This window comes from Capricornis sumatraensis, chromosome 17 (assembly GCF_032405125.1).
Source record: "Capricornis sumatraensis isolate serow.1 chromosome 17, serow.2, whole genome shotgun sequence".
In the NCBI taxonomy this organism is placed as follows: Eukaryota; Metazoa; Chordata; class Mammalia; order Artiodactyla; family Bovidae; genus Capricornis; species Capricornis sumatraensis.
Genome location: NC_091085.1, coordinates 75974395 through 75994763, shown reverse-complemented (window position 1 = coordinate 75994763; position 20369 = coordinate 75974395). Strand labels below are relative to the sequence as shown.

General features: G+C 56.2%; 1 protein-coding gene across 1 annotated transcript; it reads left to right on the top strand.

Moving 5' to 3' along the window:
• The first annotated feature begins 1785 nt into the window (after positions 1 to 1785).
• SF3A1 (splicing factor 3a subunit 1) lies at positions 1786 to 20276 on the top strand. The gene is made up of 16 exons (XM_068989700.1): positions 1786 to 1940; positions 5548 to 5669; positions 9669 to 9876; positions 10956 to 11213; positions 12210 to 12284; positions 13250 to 13400; positions 13750 to 13943; positions 14785 to 14902; positions 15166 to 15351; positions 16044 to 16165; positions 16264 to 16509; positions 16999 to 17206; positions 17714 to 17868; positions 18788 to 18889; positions 19001 to 19072; positions 19714 to 20276. Exons 1-16 carry the CDS (start codon positions 1878 to 1880, stop codon positions 19813 to 19815), a joined length of 2382 nt encoding a protein of 793 aa, XP_068845801.1. The 5' UTR covers positions 1786 to 1877; the 3' UTR covers positions 19816 to 20276.
• The last annotated feature ends 93 nt before the right edge of the window (positions 20277 to 20369 follow it).

Sequence of the window (20369 nt, the reverse complement as noted above, 5' to 3'; positions counted from 1 at the left end):
CATCCGAGGTTACCCTGCATCATTTCTTCCGAACAGCGGGAATTTGCACATATAAGCCTGGTTTGAGAACCACGTGTGTGTGTGTGTCAAGTGAAGGAGCATTGGACACAAGCTTTCTCCATCGTTCCTGGGTCTTGAGTAGAATCCTCAGCCTGAAGCTTCCAGCCCTGCACTGCTTCTGAGGTCACACAAGTGATGGCACTAACTGAGCCACCACTAGCCTGGGGTGGGAGCAGCTGGTAACCTTGCCTCTCCATAGGTCCCTCAGCCCAAGGTGGATTTTAACCCACAGAGGAGTGAAGGAACCTTTCCTTTGCTTCTGTTCAACATTCAAGTCCCTTCTTTGTCTTAAGGCCTGGGACCCTACCCTTCAGGTAAAGATTATGCCTACCTCCTGACCAGTGGGCTTCCCTGGTGGCTCAGACATCTGCCTGCAATGCGGGAGACCTGGGTTCAATCCCTGGGTCAGGAAGATCCCCTGGAGAAGGAAATGGCAACCCACTCCAGTACTCTTGCCTGGAAAATCCCATGGATGGAGGAGCCTGGTATGCTACAGTCCGTGGGGTTGCAAAGAGTTGGACACGACTGAGCGATTTCACATATCCTGACCAGTGCACCCATGGAAATGCTTTGGAAACTCTAAACCCATCTATATAGCAGCGTCAGTCTCTGACTCAGGATTGCTAACTGCCTGGATACCCCGGGGGGATACTGAAGAAATCCAGTGAAGACAAAGCAAGTAACCAAGTAAGTGCACCAGTAAACAGTAAGAAAGGCCTGGGTTTGGATTCCCACTCCACCATGTAAATTGAAGATCTGTAAATGAGTTGCTCTGGGAAACAAATGACGGAATGCATGTAGTGTTTGGCACAGAGTCTGGCTCATGGTACATGTTCAACAAATCCTAACTATCGTTATAATTCAACGTTAATAGTAACACTAACATCAATCAGCTATGGTGTGAGAAAGAGACACGGGAGGAGACTTGGGAGGGCATCTTTTCCTATCACTCCCCCCGCCACACCCCCATTTCATCGGTGAAGAAACTGAAGTCCAGGCAAGGGTTCAGAGCCAGACACATTCTGGAGTTAGGAGGGAGGGGAGAGGGGAAAGGGAAGAGAAGCCCCCAGGAGGAGAAGCGAAAAGAGGGGGATCGTGGTGTGCCAGGGGGCGGGGAAGTGGCCCGCCGGGACCAACCTGCGGACGTGAGGGGTGGAGCCTAAAGAAGAAACCTAGATCTGAGTGGGTCCACCCGGTTGGAGGGCGGGACTACGGAAGGCGGGGGTGGAACTGGAAAAGACAGGACCGCGGGAAAAGGGACCAGTGGGAATTAGGGATTGAGACTTGGGAAGGGGTCTGGAGGATGTGGACCTGAAGTATAGAAGGGCTTGGAAGAATAGGCAGGCGGAGATCTGGCCAAAGTGGGAGCCCAGTGGGAGAGAACCCGGGATTTAGAAGGCGGGGGTCGGAGGGAGAGGGGAAATGGCCTGGCAGAGTAAAGGAGAGGGGGATCCGGGCTTCGGGGCGGAAGATGTAAAAAGTCTCACCAGTCTCCGGCGTCGCAGCCTCAGCCCCTGTGTCTGGCGGGTTCTTGTAACTGCCCCCAGGCGCTCCTGCAGCTCCGGGGATCCGGTGCAAAACCTAGCCCTGCTCCCCTGCCGCTGCCATGGCAACGGCGTCTCGCTCGTGGGAAGGGCGGGAAGTGACGTCACGGAGAAGGGGCGGACCCGGACGTGCGTCAGCCTCGCCCCCTCGGCGACAACTCGGTCGGCCGCCGCCATCTTGAGAGCTTGTCGTATTGTTGGTGCGGGAAGGCGCTTTGACGCCGCACCGCTCACCTACACCGAGGCGGACTGGCAGCCCTGAGCGTCGCAGTCATGCCGGCCGGACCCGTGCAGGCGGTGCCCCCGCCGCCGCCCGCGGCCACCGAGCCCAAACAGGTACGGCGAGTTCTGCACTTCCACCGGCCGCTTGAGCAGGCCTGGGCCCTCGCCTCCGACGCGGGCGCTCCTAACTCGTGCAGGAAGGAGCTGCCGTTTAGGAGGATTTGGGGGGGAACTCCAAGTCCCAGGAGGCAGCGCGCTTCCCGCCTGCCTTCGGGTAGCGGAAGAAGCCTTATTAGTGCCGTGGTTCTCAAACTGAGGTCCGCGGACCAGCAGCAAATGGGAGTTGATTAGAAATGCTGATTTCCCACCCCAGATCTTCTAAAATCAGAATTTGCGTTTTTAATAAGATCCCACGGTGATTCATTAACATTTGAGAAGCCCTGTTCTAGCGCATCCTCCGGTCTTGTGTGGTTAATTGGGCCCACCGGCCCCCAGCCTTTGCTCTGGAGTCCCTAGTTACCCAGCCTGCAGGGTACATCTTTGAATGTTAACTCTCAGCGTTTGTTTTCTGCTTACCGTAAGCCCGGCACCGTGCCAGGCTACGATATTAGCCAAATGAGTGAAGCACAGTTCGTGCTTTATTTAGGGAGCTCAGGGACTAGTGGGGAGACAGATATGAGAGAATACTGGTAAATATCGTCTCAGTCACCACAAATGATACTGTTTCAGACAGCCCTTAAAAAGATTCAGCTAAGGAGGAGAGACAGGGTCAATAATTGCAGAGTGATAATTGCAGGGTATTAGGAATGAGGCAGGAATTCTTTCTTTTTTAAACGTTAAACTTTTTATTTTGTATCGGAATATAGCTGATTATCAGTGTTGTGGTAGTTTCAGGTGCAAAGCAAAGGACTCAGCCATGCATATCCACGCAGTTGTTGTCCCCCACATCCCACACCCACGCAGGCTACCACGTAACTGAGTAGGGTTCCTTGTGACAGACAATAAGTCCTTGTTGGTTATCCATTTGGAATATAGCAATGTGTACATGACCTTCCCAAACTCCCTAACTGTTCCTCCCCCCGGCAACCATACATTTGTTTTCGAAGTCTGCTAGTCTCCTTTTGTTTTGTAAGTTCATTTGTATCATTTCATTTTGGATTCCACATATAAGGGAGGCCATACGTATTTCTCCTTCTTTGTCTGACTTATTTCACTCAGCATGACACTCTCTGAGTCCGTCCATGTTGCTGCAGATGGCATCATTTCATTCTTTTTAGCGGCTGAACAATATTCCATCATATACATGCACCTCATCTTTATCCATTCATCTGTCGATGGATATTTGGCTTGCTTCCATGTCCTGTGCTGTGTGCTGTGCTTAGTTGCTCAGTTGTGTCTGACTCTTTGCAACCGCATGCACTGTAGTCCGCCAGGCTTCTTTGTCCATGGGGATTCTCCACGCAGTACTGAAGTGGGTTGCCATGCCCTCCTCCAGGGGCCGAACCCAGGTCTTTTGCATTGCAGGTGGATTCTTTACTGTCTGAGCCACCAGGGAAGCCCAGGAATACTGGAGTGGGTAGCCTGTCCTTTCTCCAGGGGATCTTCCTGACCCAGGAATCAAACTGGGGTCTCCTGCATTGCAGGCGGATTCCTTACCAGCTGAGCTCCCAGGGAAGCCCTTCCACATCTTGGCTATTTTAAACAGTGGAGGCAGCAATTCTAATCCACGTCGCTTTTATGGGCTAGAGGAGAGCTTAAGGTAGGCGAGGCCCATGGGATGTAAGCTAAGTTGTGATTAGAAGGATGAGTCAGTTCACCAGGTAGGTGATGGGGCAGGCAAATACCATTCTTTATTCATTCAGCAAATTTATTTATTGAGCATATCCTGTCTGTTGACCACTGCAAGTACCTCTGTAACCCTGGCATTTTCCCAGTATTCGTGGAAAAATAAGCCAGGTAAAGCCACCTAAGTGCAGAGATACTGAGGTCTCAGTCAGACAGTGCTTCTAGTCAAGGGTAAAGAAGGTTAAAGCATGGAGTTGGGAAAGTGGTACTTAAGAGCTGTATTACTGGCGATTTGAACTCTTCCTGGCAGGCTTTTGGGAGAAGAGCGGATGTAAGCTGGAGACTGACGTGTTTGTGTTGCAGAAATGGAGGTAGACAGTGATGTGGAGAATTGCTCGGAGGAAAGACTGGTCATGTTATTTGAAAGACGTTGAGGACCTGGCCTACCCTGTGGCTGGGGCGTGGGGCAGAGGGCGCCGGCACGCTGACGTCACGGAAGGGCTGATGTGCAAGCTCTCCCTCTGAACTGATGCGCTGGGATGCTGGTTCTGCCACGTGGGCTTCCTCAGGGAGAGGTCTCCGTTTCTCAGCTTGTCATCTGCAGAGTGACAGTAGTGAGAATGCTTAACGTCACGGGCCCGTAAGGCTTATAGGTGTGATATGCTTCAGGTGCTCGGAAAAGGATGTAGAACCTACTCTGTGCTTGAGAAATGTTCCTTATCACTGAATGTGGAGGTTGAGGAAAGAAGAGACCCACGTTTCTGCCCTGGATGACTGGAGGCACGGTTGGCCGTCCATGAGGAGGGTGGTTAGAGATGAAAGTGCCCGGGACCGTGGGCTCTTACAGCTCTGTGGCCACATGAGAGTGACGGGGGGCATTGGTGTGGGCGGGATGGTGTGGCCTAGAGGTGCTGGGGAAGTGGAGGATGCGCTGTCAGTGCCTACTGAGGACAGTGTGAGTCTGAAAAGAGGACAGAATTTGGGGGACACTCACAATATAGGTCAGGGGGTGAAACGGGAGCCAGGAGGGAGACTTGGGTGGAATGGTGGGCAAGAGAGACTGGTGAGGATAGGGCCCGGGAGGTGAGGCTCTTGTGACGGGGTGGTCACTGGTCTCACGGCCAGATAACCACAGTAGCTGGCCGTAGGCTGTCTTTCTTGACTTTGGCAAGAGCCCTTGATAGGAATGGGGATCAGATGGGAGGTGAGGAAGTGGGGGCGACAAGACTGAGGGCACACGGGCTGCTGAGCTACCGGGGGGAGGGGGGAGGTGGTGGCAGTCAGGAACGTGAGGGCGGCGGAGGAACTTTCTAACACGAGAGGCTTGACCCTTTGTTAGAGGAAGAAGCTGGTGAGGAAAGAGGATTGGAACTTCCAGGGCAGTTAACGCTGAGCATTCCAGTGGTTTCACAAACCTCTTGAACGTTGAATGGTGGTTTAGACCGTCGAGTGGGTGTAGAGGGAAAGGGCATTCAAGGCAGGAGTGGCCAGCAAGGAGTTTCCCATTTCTTTATTCAGCGGACGGTGGTGAAATATCCTGTATTAGGCATATCCAGGGATGTGGGGATACAAACATGGCCTTCTGGATTCTGGTTTCTCAGAATGTGGTCAGATCCATGTCCCATCATTCCTCTGCCCACACATGTGAGTCACCTGCACGCTTGGTGAAAATGCAGACTCCCAGTGTCACGGAGATAGTCCAGCGAGGGGGAGCCAGGGAGGCTGCTCTTTTCATTGGTCCCTGGGAGAGTCCCGTGCAGGCCCAGAGCAGTTGAGAGAAATGGTTCTTCTGGAGCAGAGGTTCCTAATTCCAGGAAGTCGTGATGAATTGAACTGGAGAGAGTCTGTGTTCTCAGTAACATCCTAGAGGAGTTTAATTGTGGGCATCCGACACTAAGCCAGAAACTTCAAGGCCTTCCTTTTCCTGTTTTCACAGCCCACAGAAGAAGAAGCATCTTCAAAGGAGGATTCTACCCCTTCCAAGCCCGTGGTGGGTATTATTTACCCTCCTCCGGAGGTCAGGAACATCGTTGACAAGACTGCCAGCTTCGTGGCCAGGTAACGTAGCTGCTCCTGCTCGTGTGGGTCACAGTTTTAGCACAGAACTGAATTCTCACGAGGGTAACACCTGGGTTTTTAGAGTGGCATTATCGGCTTAGGCCTGTCAGCTCATTGGAGACCACAGTGTGATGTGAGGTCGGCTGTGGGCAGAACTGGCATCTGTAACACGGTCTGGCAGTGGCAGAGGACAGGCCCACCCAGCTCCAGCGTCACCAAGAACCCGTGCTTCCTAACCAGGCCTGAAGAAGTGCCTGGAAGACTGTTCTGTCAGAGATGTGTGTCCGTGTCTGAGCTGCTGGCCTGAGGAAGACAGAACAGGGAGTGGACTGTCTCATGAGCAAGGACTGCGTTCCCGACCCAGCTGCGGAATGGAATAACATGCCCCTCGCAGAGTTACTGCAAGGCCGGAGAGAGGGGCCTGGGTGCAGTCGGGTGCATCGTGTGGCTGTCGGCCCAGATGGCATGGGAGTCAGCTGGATTTCCTCTTGTCCCTCTCCATTATACTTGAGCACACCCATGCTTCCTCAGATGGAGTCTCCTTGATGGCCACTTGACTCCAAAGGTCAACCATCCCTGGTTTAGGGCATTAACTTTTGAACTGGTTGTCACTGTTTAGAAATGAGATTGCACCGTAAGTCTGGATTTCTGGCTGCTGCTGAATTGCACGGTTGCTTGCATGGAAACGGTAGCCGGCCTCGAGCAGAGCGCTGCCCGCAGTCAGGCCTGCGCTCTCCAGGGAACCACACCTTGACCCCGGGACAGTGTCCCCGTCTAGGAGTGGGCTAGCTTTGGTTAAGGCAAGAACATCATTGAGTAGATGGGTTCTTCTTATTAAATGAAACATAGAAAGAGGTTCCTCTGGTTGACGTCTTTCACCGTGTCAGGCTCCGTATAGATTAACCTTCCACATTTCCAAGGCTTTGATTAGCCTGGATACTGGGTTAAAACGGCTCTGTGCCTCATTAAACGTTATCAGGGCATGTCTGATTTAGGGCAGCAGGTATTGTGTGCATAATTTTAATATCTCATAGCAACACTCATTCTTCTCCTTTTCCCCGGATATTCTGAAGACAATAAACAGGAAGAAGGTGTTAGAGGACGAATCGCCAGTCTCACAACCAGAGTAGATTCTCCCAGCTGCTTTCACTTTTTCCTGTTTCCTCCGGGCATTCTATTTGGCTCTTGTACTGGTGGAGGTGCTGTCACACCCTGCTTTTCCCCACCTGCCTGTGCTGTGCGCGTGTTCCTGGGTCGCCCCTGGTCTGCTGCATGGCCCCCTCTGGAGAAGACGCACCATGTTGCGGTGTTGGCCTTCCTTGACCTGGCCCACTGCTCTGTGTCTTCCTTGGAGGTTGTTCCGGCATTTCAGTTTGGTGCATAAAGCTGGGAGGAAGTCTCTGAGCATTTTCATTCCCTTTTTCAATGTTTTCCTAGAAGAAAACTCTGTGTGGCACATTGCTGGCTGAAAGAGCATTTTTAAAGATTTCTTAAACATTTTGCCAAACAGCTTTCCAGTCATTTTGTGCCAGCCACAGAAATAAGAATTCTTTCCAAGTTCCCTTAATAATAAATCTGTATGTCCGCATCTCTAGATCTTGACTTTGACTCGTGTCTGACTCTTGGTGACCCCCTGGACTGTAGCCCACCAGGCTCCTCTGTCCATGGGATTTTCCAGGCAAGAATACTGGAGCAGGTTGCCATGCCCTCCTCCAGGGGACCTTCCTGAACCAGGGGTTGAACCCATGGCTCCTGCCCTGTCTCCTACATTGCAGATGGATTCTTTACCACCTTGCCACCTGTGAAGCCCCGATGGCCTTATAAGCATTTCTGAAATCTGTGAACTTGCTTTCGTTAGTGTTTCAGTGAAGGGACAGATCAGTTTCTCAGGGTGGGTTAAAGCAAACATGCAGGACCCTCGGCTTTACTTGTGTGGGGTTCACATGTATTGAGTGAGTAAAATTCACCAGCCCAGTGTGGTTTTCAAAAAGGAGTTTTTTCTCTCTAGGTTTGGTCTTCCCTTCCCTGCATTTTCCTGTCAAGAAACTGAAGTGGAAATTACCCTTAAAAAGTCCCACCAGCTGGGTTGAGTCAGACTCATGTTTTTTTTTCCTGCTGAAATCTGTTCCTTATGTTAGAGGATATAATTCTAAACAGCATTTAGCTAATTTAAAGCAACCGAGTAGCCTGGAATAAGCATGCCTGTTCTCTCGTCATTTTATATTTCGGATTGTTAGCAGATGTGAGGTTATGGCTTAGGAGGTGGTGGTAGAGGAGACAACCAGAGCCCCTTTTTTAGCAGCCCTTTGGGTGGCGGCCTGGTTTAGCCGTATTTAAGTGGACATCGACCTTGTGTGGTTCACATTATTTTAAGGTGGGGGAACCCTTCCTCGAGCATGGGGTTTCAGCTGGACCAGCACACGGTCACACCCAGACCTCGTGGTGTTAGTCACACCGCCGAGCGTGACCAGCACTTGCAGAGGAGCTGGCCGGGGTGTTGATGACGGCGGCTCAGGTGCGGTGCAGCGTTGCCTGCGCCCTGCCTCCTCTTCAGCTGGCCAGGCCGGGGCGTGCAAGTCTGAGGACGGGGGCTGGCCTGGCTGCCTCCGGCCTCTGGAGCCACCCCTTGATGTGTCCGGGGCGCTCTTGAGAGCGGGGCTCTGGCCAGAGGAGTGAGGGAGGCCCCGCAGACGTCTCCTGGCTCCCAAGTCACCTCTCCTGTTCATAGCGCAGCCCCTTCAAGCCTTCAGAGCAGCAACAGGCCCTGGGGTGTTCAGGCCTGTGCGGTTCAATAGACTTTGGCTTCTCATTCACTAATCAGTTCTCTCACTACTTCAGAGTAGAGAGAGAAGGTGGTATTTAGCCATATTTTACCATGGGAAGTTGGGTCAAAGAGACGTTCAGTAACTTGGTAAGTCAGCAGTGAACCCAAAACTTGAACACGTCCATATCTTGTGTCTTTAAGGTGAGTGCACTTTCTGACTGATACCGGTATTGTGGATATGTGACACCTTGAAATGTTACTGTTGGGACTCTTTATTAAAAAATCAGGGTTCCCTATAAATCATGAGAGGGACGTTTTTCATTCTGAGGGTTTAAAGGCATACACACTGGGGACATAGGGTGCGTGTGGGAAACTCCTCCAGATACAGAGAGACGGGGGCCTCCCTGACGTCACGTTGCTGTCCCGTGAGTGTGCTTTATGCTGCAGCTCGGCCCCCGGGCCTGCAGAGCAGTGTTTCCTGTATGCGTCCCACCCAGTAGTAAAGGAGATGATTATAGCCAGTACTTGTCCAAGGTGTTAAATCCTGTTCACATTGTCTTTTTTTTTTCCTCATTCTTGCTAGCTAGAGGACAGTATCTCAGTTTAGTGTTAACACACCCTTGATGCCTCCCAAGCACTCAGTCATCCTGCTTTTTGACTAAGAACTGCTTTCAGTCTCAGCAAACTTTGAACTGAACTTGAACCATGCTGCATTGCTCTCATTGTATTGCCTTTTGTCAGCAAAGCCATAACGACTTTTATTTGAAGTAGTGACATACGCCTTCCTCCCCCTGTTGCCCCCTCCCCCCGCAGCACCCCCACTGCCCACCCCCCCGGAGCCCTCTGCAGTGCAGTGAGAGTGCATGGGGTCCTAACCCCTAGACACCAGGGGATTCCCATGCCTTCCTTTTCAAGTACTTTTCTTTGAAGTGAATACATTTTATTAGAAGAGCGATAACGAGATGGTTTTGGAGAGGGTGAGACTGGCGGAGGTGCTGCAGGAATGACGGAGGTCTGAGGCCCTGGGGTCGCTGGGGCCTGCATGGGCTGCAGGAGGCGGGGGCGCTGGCCGCTGATGCCAGGAGTCTCGGGGAGGTGATCTGCTGTGCCAGCCACGGGAGGGGCCCGTTTGAGTGGTAGGTGGTGGCAAGAATGGGACTTGAGTGAGCCGTACTCTGGTCCAAGCACTTGAGAGGGCTGCAGTATCGATGCTTCTCTTCTTTCCCTTTTACTAGAAATGGACCTGAATTTGAAGCGAGGATACGACAGAACGAGATCAACAACCCCAAGTTCAACTTCCTGAACCCCAACGACCCTTACCATGCCTACTACCGGCACAAGGTCAGCGAGTTCAAGGAGGGCAAGGCTCAGGAGCCCTCGGCCGCCATCCCCAAGGTCATGCAGCAGCAGCAGCAGGCCTCCCAGCAGCAGCTGCCCCAGAAGGTGGGAACCGGCCCTGTGCCTCGCTGCCCCAGGGGTGAGGGAGGGAGACGATGACCTGCTGTCCACACCCCACAGCCACGTGGGTAGAAACGTGAGGCCTCTGTCTGCATCTTACAGAGGTGCGTGCTGAGGCTCTCACAGCAGAGGGTTGCTGACAGTTGGCGTTGGCTGAGGGCCTGTCCACCTCTGTGTGCCGAGCTTTGGCGGCCTTGTCTGACTGGTGCCTCACAGGGGCTACGGGAGGAAGCCAGTAAAATGACCCATTTTCAGACGAGGACTCTGAGGCCCAGGGAAGCACAATTTACCCAGGGCCGTGGAGTCACGACCCTGAAGCCCAGGCTCCCAGTCCCTGCTCCTTGCCTTGGCCGTGGCGTCCGGGCAGTGCCACGGCGTGGCTTGTGGGCCCCTGTCTTGCCTCCCGGGGCCCCTGTGTGTGGCCTGCCCTCATGCCCTCGGAGCACTGGGGGTGGCTCGGGCTGTCAGTGAGGACACATTTTGCCTCCTGTGTAGACCTGGACTGGGCCTTTCTCTTTGCTGCCTCCCGAGCCGTGGTGGCAAAGGCTGCCCCTTGTGTGACGGTGGGAAGGAAAGGTTGGAGAAGGTTCTGAGAGCGTACATTGCAGTTGATTACTCCTGGTGCCTCAGGCAACCTCAGTTTGCTCCTGTATAGAAAGAATTCACAGTACTTGTGGCCACCTCATGGTTCGTGTGGAGGCCAGAAGGGGAGGTCCTCTGCACACGTGTAGGGCTTCCTACATCCTCTGCCCCTTTGGGTGGGATTTAATAAACCATCCCTGTTGGATCTTCTGCCACCCAGTTTCGGTCCTCAGTTTCAGGGCAGCAGTGGACACGCAGAGAGACACGGTTCTCACTCAGAAAGCCATCAGGGAGTCGAGGCCACACTTGGCCGAGACATTGACGCTCTTTGAGTTGGGCTTCTCTTCCCGCCACATGCTGGGGCATGCGTGTGATTGACAGAGGAGTAGGGGGCCATGCCATCCTCCGGTGGTGCGTGCGTGCCCCGTCTCTGGAGCCAGTCCACCCCTTGTCTCTCGCCTCACATTCCCTTTGCATCTTAGGTTCAAGCCCAAGTGATACAAGAGACCATTGTGCCCAAGGAGCCCCCTCCCGAGTTTGAGTTCATCGCAGACCCCCCTTCCATCTCAGCCTTCGACCTGGACGTGGTGAAGCTGACGGCTCAGTTTGTGGCCAGGAATGGGCGCCAGTTTCTGACCCAGCTGATGCAGAAAGAGCAGCGCAACTACCAGTTTGACTTCCTGCGCCCGCAGCACAGCCTCTTCAACTACTTCACGAAGCTGGTGGAGCAGTACACCAAGGTGCCTGGGGGGCGCCGGAGGGAGCGCACACTGCTGCCAGTGCGCCATCCACGCCGCCTGCAGGGAGCCCGCTCCTGGGTGGGGCCTTGAACAGTCATTCAAGTCACCAGACCCGAGGGTTATTAGCGAGCCCTGGGTTAACTTCCAGGGCTAGCTGGGTGCTAGCTGGGTTAACACCCAGCCCTAGCAGGGTGCTTCCAGGGGTGACTCCTGGTCCTTCTCCCGCAGAGCGTGGGTATGGACCTTTAGCACTCTAACCTGAGGGTGCTGATGTGGCTCTGGACTCGGGAATTCCAGAAACAGATGTGGTTCTGGGGAAGGGGGACAAGGAGGGTGGAGCGGGGCTGAGCCGCTTTGCCAGTGAGCGTGGGTACGGTTGGGCTGGTTGGAAAGAGTGGCTCTTTTACATGAGGCCACCGTTTGCTGTCTCAGCAAATAAGCTCTGCGTGCCAGGCCCTGTTCCAAGCTCTGGGTATGCAGCAGTGAACTGAAGACAGAAATCTCTTGTCTTTGTGGAGACTGGTCTAGTGAGGGGGCACCATGCAAGTGCACCGTTAGTGTGTGTCCAGTGGGGATAAACACCGTGGATGAAATGCTCCAGAGAAGTCAGGGCGTGGAAGTCCAGGGAGGGGGAACCTGTGGGCCGCAGTCTGCAGCACGGTCGCTGGGGATCCTGGGGGGCGTGTGCAGAAGCGGAAAGGCAGACCCGCCCCGGGGGCAGTCACTGCATGCTGACGGTGTGCGTGGTAATCTGCTGGTGCTTTTGCATACTCCCTGCGAATCCTCGCAGCCTTTTAAGTTGACAGTGCCACCTTTAAGTGGCGGTGTCACCGTTTTGTAGAAGCGAGCCAAGTCACAGAGGTTAAGGAACGTGCCTAGCGTTGCCCCGCTAAGTGAGGTTGGTCCCGTGATCCCGTGCTCTCCCTTCTCCTCCACAGGCCACTCTGTCCCGTGTTGTGCTGCACTAACAGTTGCTTTACCTTTTCTGTGTTTCAGATCTTGATTCCACCCAAAGGCTTATTTACGAAACTCAAGAAAGAGGCAGAGAACCCCCGGGAAGTTTTGGACCAGGTAGGCTGACCTTCCTTCCTTCCTTTCTGATCGTCCTGTTCTTTGTGGCTGTGCTGGGTCTCGTCACTTGGTGCGGCTGCCTCTGCTTGTGGTGAGCGGGGGCTGCTCTTTGGTGCGGCGTGGGGGCTTCCCATGTTGCGGAGCACAGGCTCTGGACGCGTGGGCTTCAGCGGGTACAGCACATGGGCCCTCCAGCGCTCGGGCTTAGCTGCTCTGAGGCGTGAGGAATCATCCCAGATCAGGGTTCCAACCCATGTGCCCTGCGTTGGCAGGTGTGCCGCCAGGGAAGTCCAGCACAGGTCCCAGCGTGTGGGTCCTGCTGTATGTCTGCAGATGGTCTCTGAATCGACACCTTAGTCGTGGGGGGAAGAAGGGCACTGAGGCTGCAAAGACCAAAGAGACCTGGGTTCCCTGGTCCCTAACTTGCCACTCTCCTCTTCACTTCTCTCGGTCTCCGGTTTTCTTCTCTTGCTAGAAGCCAGCTTTTGAATGGGTTCTTGGGCGACAATTGCCCAAGTCCGGTTTTGAAGTCCGGTTTTCAGAGTCAGGAGACCAGGCGTGTTGATGCTGCCGGTTCTGGGAGGCTGCTTGAAGCCTTCTGTTGTGCAGGCGGTCAGGCTGCTGCAGCTCCTGTGGGCACGTGGTTGTCACACAGACTTCCTGGGAGGGAGGAGTTTGCTCGCAACCCGCCAACTCAAGCAGAAAACTTTGAGGTTCTAACAGAGAGCTGCCCTTGGGGCCCAGACAGAGGTCTCTGGCATTCAGATTTTCATCCTGTCCAGACTCTGGGCCTGGCTAAAACCAGATGCAGGTTCCATAGTCTGTTCCAGGAAGTCCCCCTGGTGGGCAGAGCAGCCTCCTGTTCTGAAGGAGACGCTGACTCTGGTGAAGGCCCTGGAGGTGACAGCCTCCTCGGGAGCCAACCCTGATTTCAGCTCAGCACCGCGCCGTTCTCCTCCCTTCAGGTGTGTTACCGCGTGGAGTGGGCCAAGTTCCAGGAGCGTGAGAGGAAGAAGGAAGAGGAGGAGAAGGAGAAGGAGCGGGTCGCCTACGCTCAGATCGACTGGCATGACTTCGTGGTGGTGGAAACAGTGGACTTCCAACCCAACGAGCAAGGTTGGTCTATGACTTCCGTTGGCGGAGCCAGGAGCTTGGTGCCATTGTCCTGGGGGAGTGGGCCAAGCTGTCCCCGGGGAGCAGGCCAGGCTGTCCCCGGGGAGCGGGAGGATCCCAGTGAGGCTTCTGTCCCCTCCTCGTTTCCAGAGGACTTCGGTCTTCCCACTGCCCCAGTTACTCTCAGTTCAGCAGATAGCATTGTGCCCGGCCCTGGGTGGGCCTCTGGGGGTGGGAGAGAGACCAGGCGGCCCCAGCCGTGAGAGCCGACGGCGTGGGCCAGGCCGCCTGACGGGCCTCTGACAGGAGTGTCTGTGGAGCCCTCCCTTGACTCCTGCTCGCCCTCTGCCAGGGAACTTCCCCCCGCCCACCACCCCGGAGGAGCTGGGGGCCCGGATCCTCATTCAGGAGCGCTACGAGAAGTTTGGGGAGAGCGAGGAGGTCGAGATGGAGGTTGAGTCCGATGAGGAGGACGAGAAACAGGAGAAGGCGGAGGAGCCTCCGTCCCAGCTGGACCAGGACACCCAAGTACAAGACATGGACGAGGTGCGCTCTTGGGGGGTCTGGGGTGACTCTTCCCTGGAGCCAAGGGCAAAGGGGTGCGCTCCTCCATCAGAGTGAGTGTGCCAGCCCCCTCGTGAACCCTGAGAGCAGGCCTGGGTCCTGAGTAAGGCGCCCCTTTTTCCAGCTCAGGCAACAAAGATTCCTTCATAGGCGAGGGTCCACGAGCCGCGTCGGCTTGTTTGGTGACCGTCCTCCTCTGCCCAGAGGCCCCGCTCACTGTTGCCCCCAGGCCGGCTTTCCTTAGGGAACCCTCTGTCCCGGATACTTGGATGTTTTGAGCCTAGGTCCAAACGATTAGCAGTTTCCAGAGCTTTTCTGACTGTAGCTTGTGCTTCCTCTGGGTGCCTCTGCCCCTTTGAGCCAGGCCTCCCCACAGGCTTAGAGTCTCCAGAGCTAAGCTGCTTTCCTCCTCTTGGAAAGAATTTGTGTGCAGCCTGCGAAGAAAGGCCCACGTGTCTGTGGGAATTGACTTTTTCTCTCCCTCCCAGCATTGCTCCTTGCGTGGCTCCCATTGAGCGCTGACTTGCCCTCTGTGGCCCTCCCCAGCACGTTAAGTGCCCTTGGCCTCCTGGGACTGCTTGGTGCCAGCTGCTGGAAATGCCTGGGCAGAGTGTCAGCACCACAGCCCCCAGCACTGCCATTCATGCTGTGAGGAAGCTGCTTGGCCTGCTGCCGGCTGGCCCCGGCTGCCCGGGGAGCTTAGCACAGGGATGCTGGCCGGCAGGGGCCTCGGCTGCTTGCCACCCTGCGAGCTGCCGCGCTCAGCTGCAGGGAGGTGGCTTCTCGTTCCTGCCCTGAGTCACACTACTGCCTTGCTTTTCAGGGTTCGGATGATGAAGAGGAAGGGCAGAAAGTGCCGCCCCCCCCGGAGACGCCCATGCCACCTCCTCTGCCCCCAACTCCAGACCAGGTCATTGTCCGGAAGGACTATGACCCAAAAGGTGGGTTCCGTTTTTATGCCTCGTGTCTCTCAGACCTGTGTTTGTTTCCAGGATGGCTAGTGGGGGCTTGTCGTAGGCACTGAGAGCCCCTGTGTTGTGGGCCTCACGGCATGGCGTGGCACTTGGTCATCTGTGGTGCCCTGGCTCAGCGCACAGGGCCTGGGCAAGCATGGCACTGCGTGGGCAGTGGAGGGATGAAGCAGCACCCTCTCAACCCAGGCTGCCACCCGGGTTCTCACTCGGCCACCTCTGTCGCCTCTCAGCGTCCAAGCCACTGCCTGCGGCCCCCGCTGCCGATGAGTATCTTGTGTCCCCCATCACTGGGGAGAAGATCCCCGCCAGCAAGATGCAGGAGCACATGCGCATTGGGCTTCTCGACCCCCGTTGGCTGGAGCAGCGGGATCGCTCCATCCGTGAGAAGCAGAGCGACGACGAGGTGTACGCGCCAGGTGAGGCGGGCTGTTCCCCGCTCGGACCGCACCCCTCCTTTGACTCAGCCCTAACTCGCTTTGGCCCATTGGGATCTCTACAGTTAATGGTCAACACGCTTTAATCAAATGTAGAAAGCTTTGAGGTCACCAGGAGCTTTTGAGGATAGGTGTGGTCTAGGAAGCCGCAAAAGAACCGCCCGCTTCCTAGAAACCCTGCAGAGGATTCCTGCAGAGGCGGGCCCCCGAGGTGGGTGGTGTGTGCCCATCGGCATCCTGGAGCAGGATCTGACTGCAGCCGGGAGGGGTGCTCACTCCCAGGCCGTCTTAGAGTAGAGGCTGTGGCGGCTGGAGGGCGCTGAGCGTCTTGAACACACTGGCCCCTTGACTGTGAGGAGCAGCCCTGCAGGGAGGGAGGGACTGTCCCGGAGGCTGGAGGCCCCTCCCAGAGTCCGCACTCCCCCTTGCCACGCTGCTCGTGTGGCCCTGTCCGCTCGGATGCCTTTCGTCAAGTAGGGGTTGGACACGCCCCGGTTTCCAGGCCTAGTGGTCATCAGTCGGCCTTCCCCAGGCTCAGAGGGCCGGCGCAAGGCCCTGGCACCCACAGACAGCTGTGTCCCGTAAGAACAGCCTCCACCTGCACCGATTGAGCCGCCATCTTGTTGGACAGGCACCGGGATTAGTTTTCCTCTGTGTTCCCTGATTCTATCCAGGTCTGGATATCGAGAGCAGCTTGAAGCAGCTGGCCGAGCGGCGTACGGACATCTTTGGTGTAGAGGAAACAGCCATCGGTAAGAAGATTGGCGAGGAGGAGATCCAGAAGCCGGAAGAGAAGGTGCGGCTCCGTGACTGCCTCCGCCTTTCCTGCTGCCAGCACCCCACTCACGCTCAGTTCTGGGAGCCCTGACCAGTGTGGCCTTGCTTCCCGTGCAGGTGACCTGGGACGGCCACTCTGGCAGCATGGCCCGGACCCAGCAGGCCGCCCAGGCCAACATCACCCTCCAGGAGCAGATTGAGGCCATCCACAAGGCGAAGGGCCTGGTGCCAGAGGATGACACCAAAGAGAAGATCGGCCCAAGCAAGCCCAGCGAGATCCCCCAGCAGCCGCCACCGCCGTCCTCAGCCACCAACATCCCCAGCTCGGCCCCGCCTATTACGTCGGTGCCCCGGCCACCCGCGGTTAGCCCGCAGCCACCCCGACGGGCCTCTGAAGTTGGGTTCCCTGGGTTGGATGGTGCCAGCCCAGGGCGGTGGTCTCATAGGAGCCCGAGGGCAGAATGGGTCAAGTCGAGAAAAGAACCCTTTAGTTAGAAGTGGGAACCTCCAGCCTGGTCTTCCATTTGTGTGGGAGGGCTGGAACTGGGAGGAAGGCGGGTGGCAAATGTGAGAAGCAGGCTTGGGTCAGGGAGGCCAGGAGGACTGAAGGGGCCTTGGAGGACCGTTGGCCTGAGTCCAGTGGACTGAGTCAAGGGCATCTTCAGTTTCTCTCTCGTGGGTGGAGTCCCAAGTGGCAAGAGTGTCGCCCTGGGTCTCTCTCCGTGTGGTTCTGTCAGAGCCCCATGTGAGGCTGCGCTCATCCCCAGAGGCTGCAGGGGGTCAGCTGCCGGCTGGTGTGCCCTGGGGTGTAGCCTTGGCTTCCTGTGACCCGTGGGTCCCTTCCGCCCGCAGATGCCGCCTCCCGTCCGCACCACGGTTGTGTCCGCAGTACCCGTCATGCCCCGGCCCCCGATGGCATCCGTGGTCCGGCTGCCCCCAGGCTCGGTGATCGCCCCCATGCCGCCGATCATCCATGCACCCAGGATCAACGTGGTGCCCATGCCTCCCTCGGCCCCTCCTATCATGGCACCTCGCCCACCACCCATGATTGTGCCGACAGGTCAGTGTCTCATGTCACTTTCCAGGCCACTGGGTCGGTGCTACAGGGCAAGCCCTGAGCAGGGCAGTGGCTGAGGGGAGCACCAGCTGTTCCAGCTGTGGCTCCAGCCCAGAGAAGAGCCTTAGCTTAGCTCTGTGAGAGATCCCTGGGGTGCAGGGGCTTGGGCTCCTGGCTCCTGGGGGAGATAGGCTGATGGGACAGAGCTGGGGTATGTGTGCTCGGTGGGGTCAGGCCTGGACGGGCGCTGAGGCCTGACGATGGATCCTGTGGGCAGCCCCTGCTCCTTCCGTCAGTCCCGCCCTTCCTCCAGCTTCCTGCTACCCAGTCTGGGCAGGTGCCCAGGTCCCCTGCCGGGGAGCTCACTGGCTGCCAGACTCAGCCAGGAGTGGTCTTGCACGCCTCGGACGGGGAGAAGGTGGAAACCTGTGCAGTCTCCCCTCACCGTCAGCCCCCAGAGTCCTGGGCGCCTTCCTCCCACTCATGTGGCTGCTCGCTCCTGCCCTGCAGCTTTTGTGCCCGCCCCGCCTGTGGCACCTGTCCCTGCTCCAGCCCCCATGCCACCTGTCCACCCCCCGCCTCCCATGGAAGACGAGCCTGCGTCTAAGAAACTGAAGACCGAGGACAGCCTCATGCCCGAGGAGGAGTTTCTGCGCAGAAACAAGGCATGTGACCCAGAGTTGCCCACACTGCAGTGTCCAGACAGGTCGGGGGAACCGTCCCGCCCCTGTTACACGTCTTGGCCCACCCTGAGCTGCTCCCGTGGTTTTGGCTGCTGGGACCTAGGTCAGCTGCTGGAGGCCCAGGAGGCTTCTGAGGCTTCCAAGTGCCCAGCATGCCTAATGTGGGGTCAGCCGTCAGCTGTCAGCGGCCCCCCTGGACCCAGCTGCACAGGCAGCCGGACTCCAGTATGAATGGGGCTCAGGACACAGGAGGAAATCCTGGGGACAATTCTTCGTTTCTTTGTGACCTTTGCCTCCAGTTGCCGCCCTCAGGAGTCTTGTATTGTAGGGATCCTGTTGGGGTACTAGGAACAAGAGCTGGGAACCTCGGCACTTCCGGGGCCTGGGGAAGCTGGCAGGCTCTAGTGAGGAGGCAGCCCCACTGCCCCAGGGCATTTGAGCAGATCTTTTTTTTTTTTTTTCGTTTCTGACAGTAGTTTCCATTTCTTGAGTACCTACTCAAGTGCTGGGATAGAACCACACCTTTTACTGAAGGCTCGCAGCCTCACCGGCCAGCAGTTGTGATCAGCTGCTTCACTGAGTTGGGAACCCAGGTCTTCTGACCTCACAATTCATGTTCTTTCCCCTGTGGTACTTATTGAGGCTTGCAGAGCACTTGCATGTCCCTTCTTCAGCTCCAGCCTCACTGTTAGGCAGGTTAGGGATCATTCTAAAGAAAGAGATCAGTTCTTGAAAAGGGGAGTGAGTTGCTCGATGTCACAGCTGGTGTCAGTAGTGAATCAGGCCAGAGTCCAGGAGTCCTGATGGGCAAGTGACATTGTCTCGAGGGCCCAGGACTAGAGAGCGTAGTTCCTGGTTGACCCAGGACTTCCTGGGCGTAATGGCCACTCCTGATTTGCAGGGTCCAGTGTCTATCAAAGTCCAGGTGCCCAACATGCAGGATAAGACGGAATGGAAACTGAATGGACAGGTGCTGGTCTTCACCCTCCCCCTCACAGACCAGGTAAGAGTTGCTGCCCCCAACTGGCCTCAGGCGCAGGGCCACCAAGGCCTCGGGGACGCTTCCTCCAGCTGACCTTAGCGAGGGGTGACTGACCGCTCCTCCGTCCCACAGGTCTCTGTCATCAAGGTGAAGATTCACGAAGCCACAGGCATGCCAGCAGGGAAACAGAAGCTGCAGTACGAGGTGAGTTGGGTGTCAGCCGCCCTTGTCCTCTCTCTTGTCCCAGAAGCTAAGTGATTTGTGGGATCAGGAGTGGGGAGGCGCCTGGCTGTGGCCCTGTGAGTCCATCCTAGAAGCCATGCTGCTGGCGGCGGGTGCTGGGGCAGGTTAGTCTGACAGGGTGAGTGAGGCTCTGGCAGGGTCACAGCACAGTCTTGTGTGGGGTCTGGACGTCTCAGTGACATCTGGGGACAAGACTTGGGCTGCTCTGGCAGGTTCCTGCCCCGGGGGTGGCGCCACCCCAGCGAGCATGGGCTCGGGCAGCCCGGCTTTGTGCTGGGACACAGGTGGCGGCCCAGCCACCCTGGCGCTGCCAAATCAGGGGCTGCTGTGTTCGCCCTTTTTGATCCCTACTCCAGGCCTGTTTCCTCCTCTGTAAAATGAGGCTTGGAGTAGCTGGCCGCAAGATCTTAAGATTTGAGAGTCAGCATTCGTAGGTTGATTAGGGGCCAGATTCTTGGGAGTGTTTCACTCTCGCCCTGCACCACTCCCGTTCCTGCCCCTCCTGCCTTCAAGCCCCTGTGTTTGCTAAGAGTGTTGGGAGCTGTGAAGCAGCTCACTGTGCTCACACTGCCCCGGGCTGAGGCATTCCTTCTATTTCCTAGGGCATTTTCATCAAGGATTCCAACTCGCTGGCTTACTACAACATGGCCAACGGTGCCGTCATCCACCTGGCGCTCAAGGAGAGAGGCGGGAGGAAGAAGTAGAAACCTGCTGTCAGGTCCTGCCACTGTGGCTTTGCCTCTCCTGCCCCCCACCCCCTGGCCCCGAGCCAGGAGACCCTGACTTGCACATTTGTGTCCCTCTTACTTACTAAGTTTGGAAATTCAAATTGGCTGGCAGAGTTCCCCACCCCCATCCCCCAACGTTGATCGAGGAGGGCTTTCTCAGGCTCTCTCCTCCCCAGTGGTCCCTGGAATCCCTCTGTGCTCTGGTCTTGGTTTGAGAGCATTCACTTCTTCAGGCAGCCTGTTAGGAAACGTGAAACCAGGGATGTCCTGTAGGATGTGACCACAGTGCCAAGTGGCTCATAGGTGTGGCTGTCGTCATGGTCGATCATTTTGTATTTTGCCATGGGCTAATAAACCTCTCCAACCCCTCTTGTGAAATCAGTGGCATGAGACTTGTCTCCCGGCTGCACGTGCCCTGTCTGGACCTAGGAGTACGGCACGCTGCCTGTGGCTCCTCTTCTGCTCTGAGAAATGCTGGGCTTCTAACTGAGTTCTTGCCTCCATCAAGTTTTCCATGACTCTTTTGTAGG

Bases quoted from the DNA above. Each gene is read 5' to 3' on its own strand.
- SF3A1 (XM_068989700.1), top strand. From the start codon at position 1,878: ATGCCGGCCGGACCCGTGCAGGCGGTGCCCCCGCCGCCGCCCGCGGCC. The intron at 9,877-10,955 runs GTGGGAACCGGC...TTTGCATCTTAG, and splicing joins AGCAGCAGCTGCCCCAGAAG to GTTCAAGCCCAAGTGATACA. The intron at 18,890-19,000 runs GTAAGAGTTGCT...TCCGTCCCACAG, and splicing joins CCCTCCCCCTCACAGACCAG to GTCTCTGTCATCAAGGTGAA.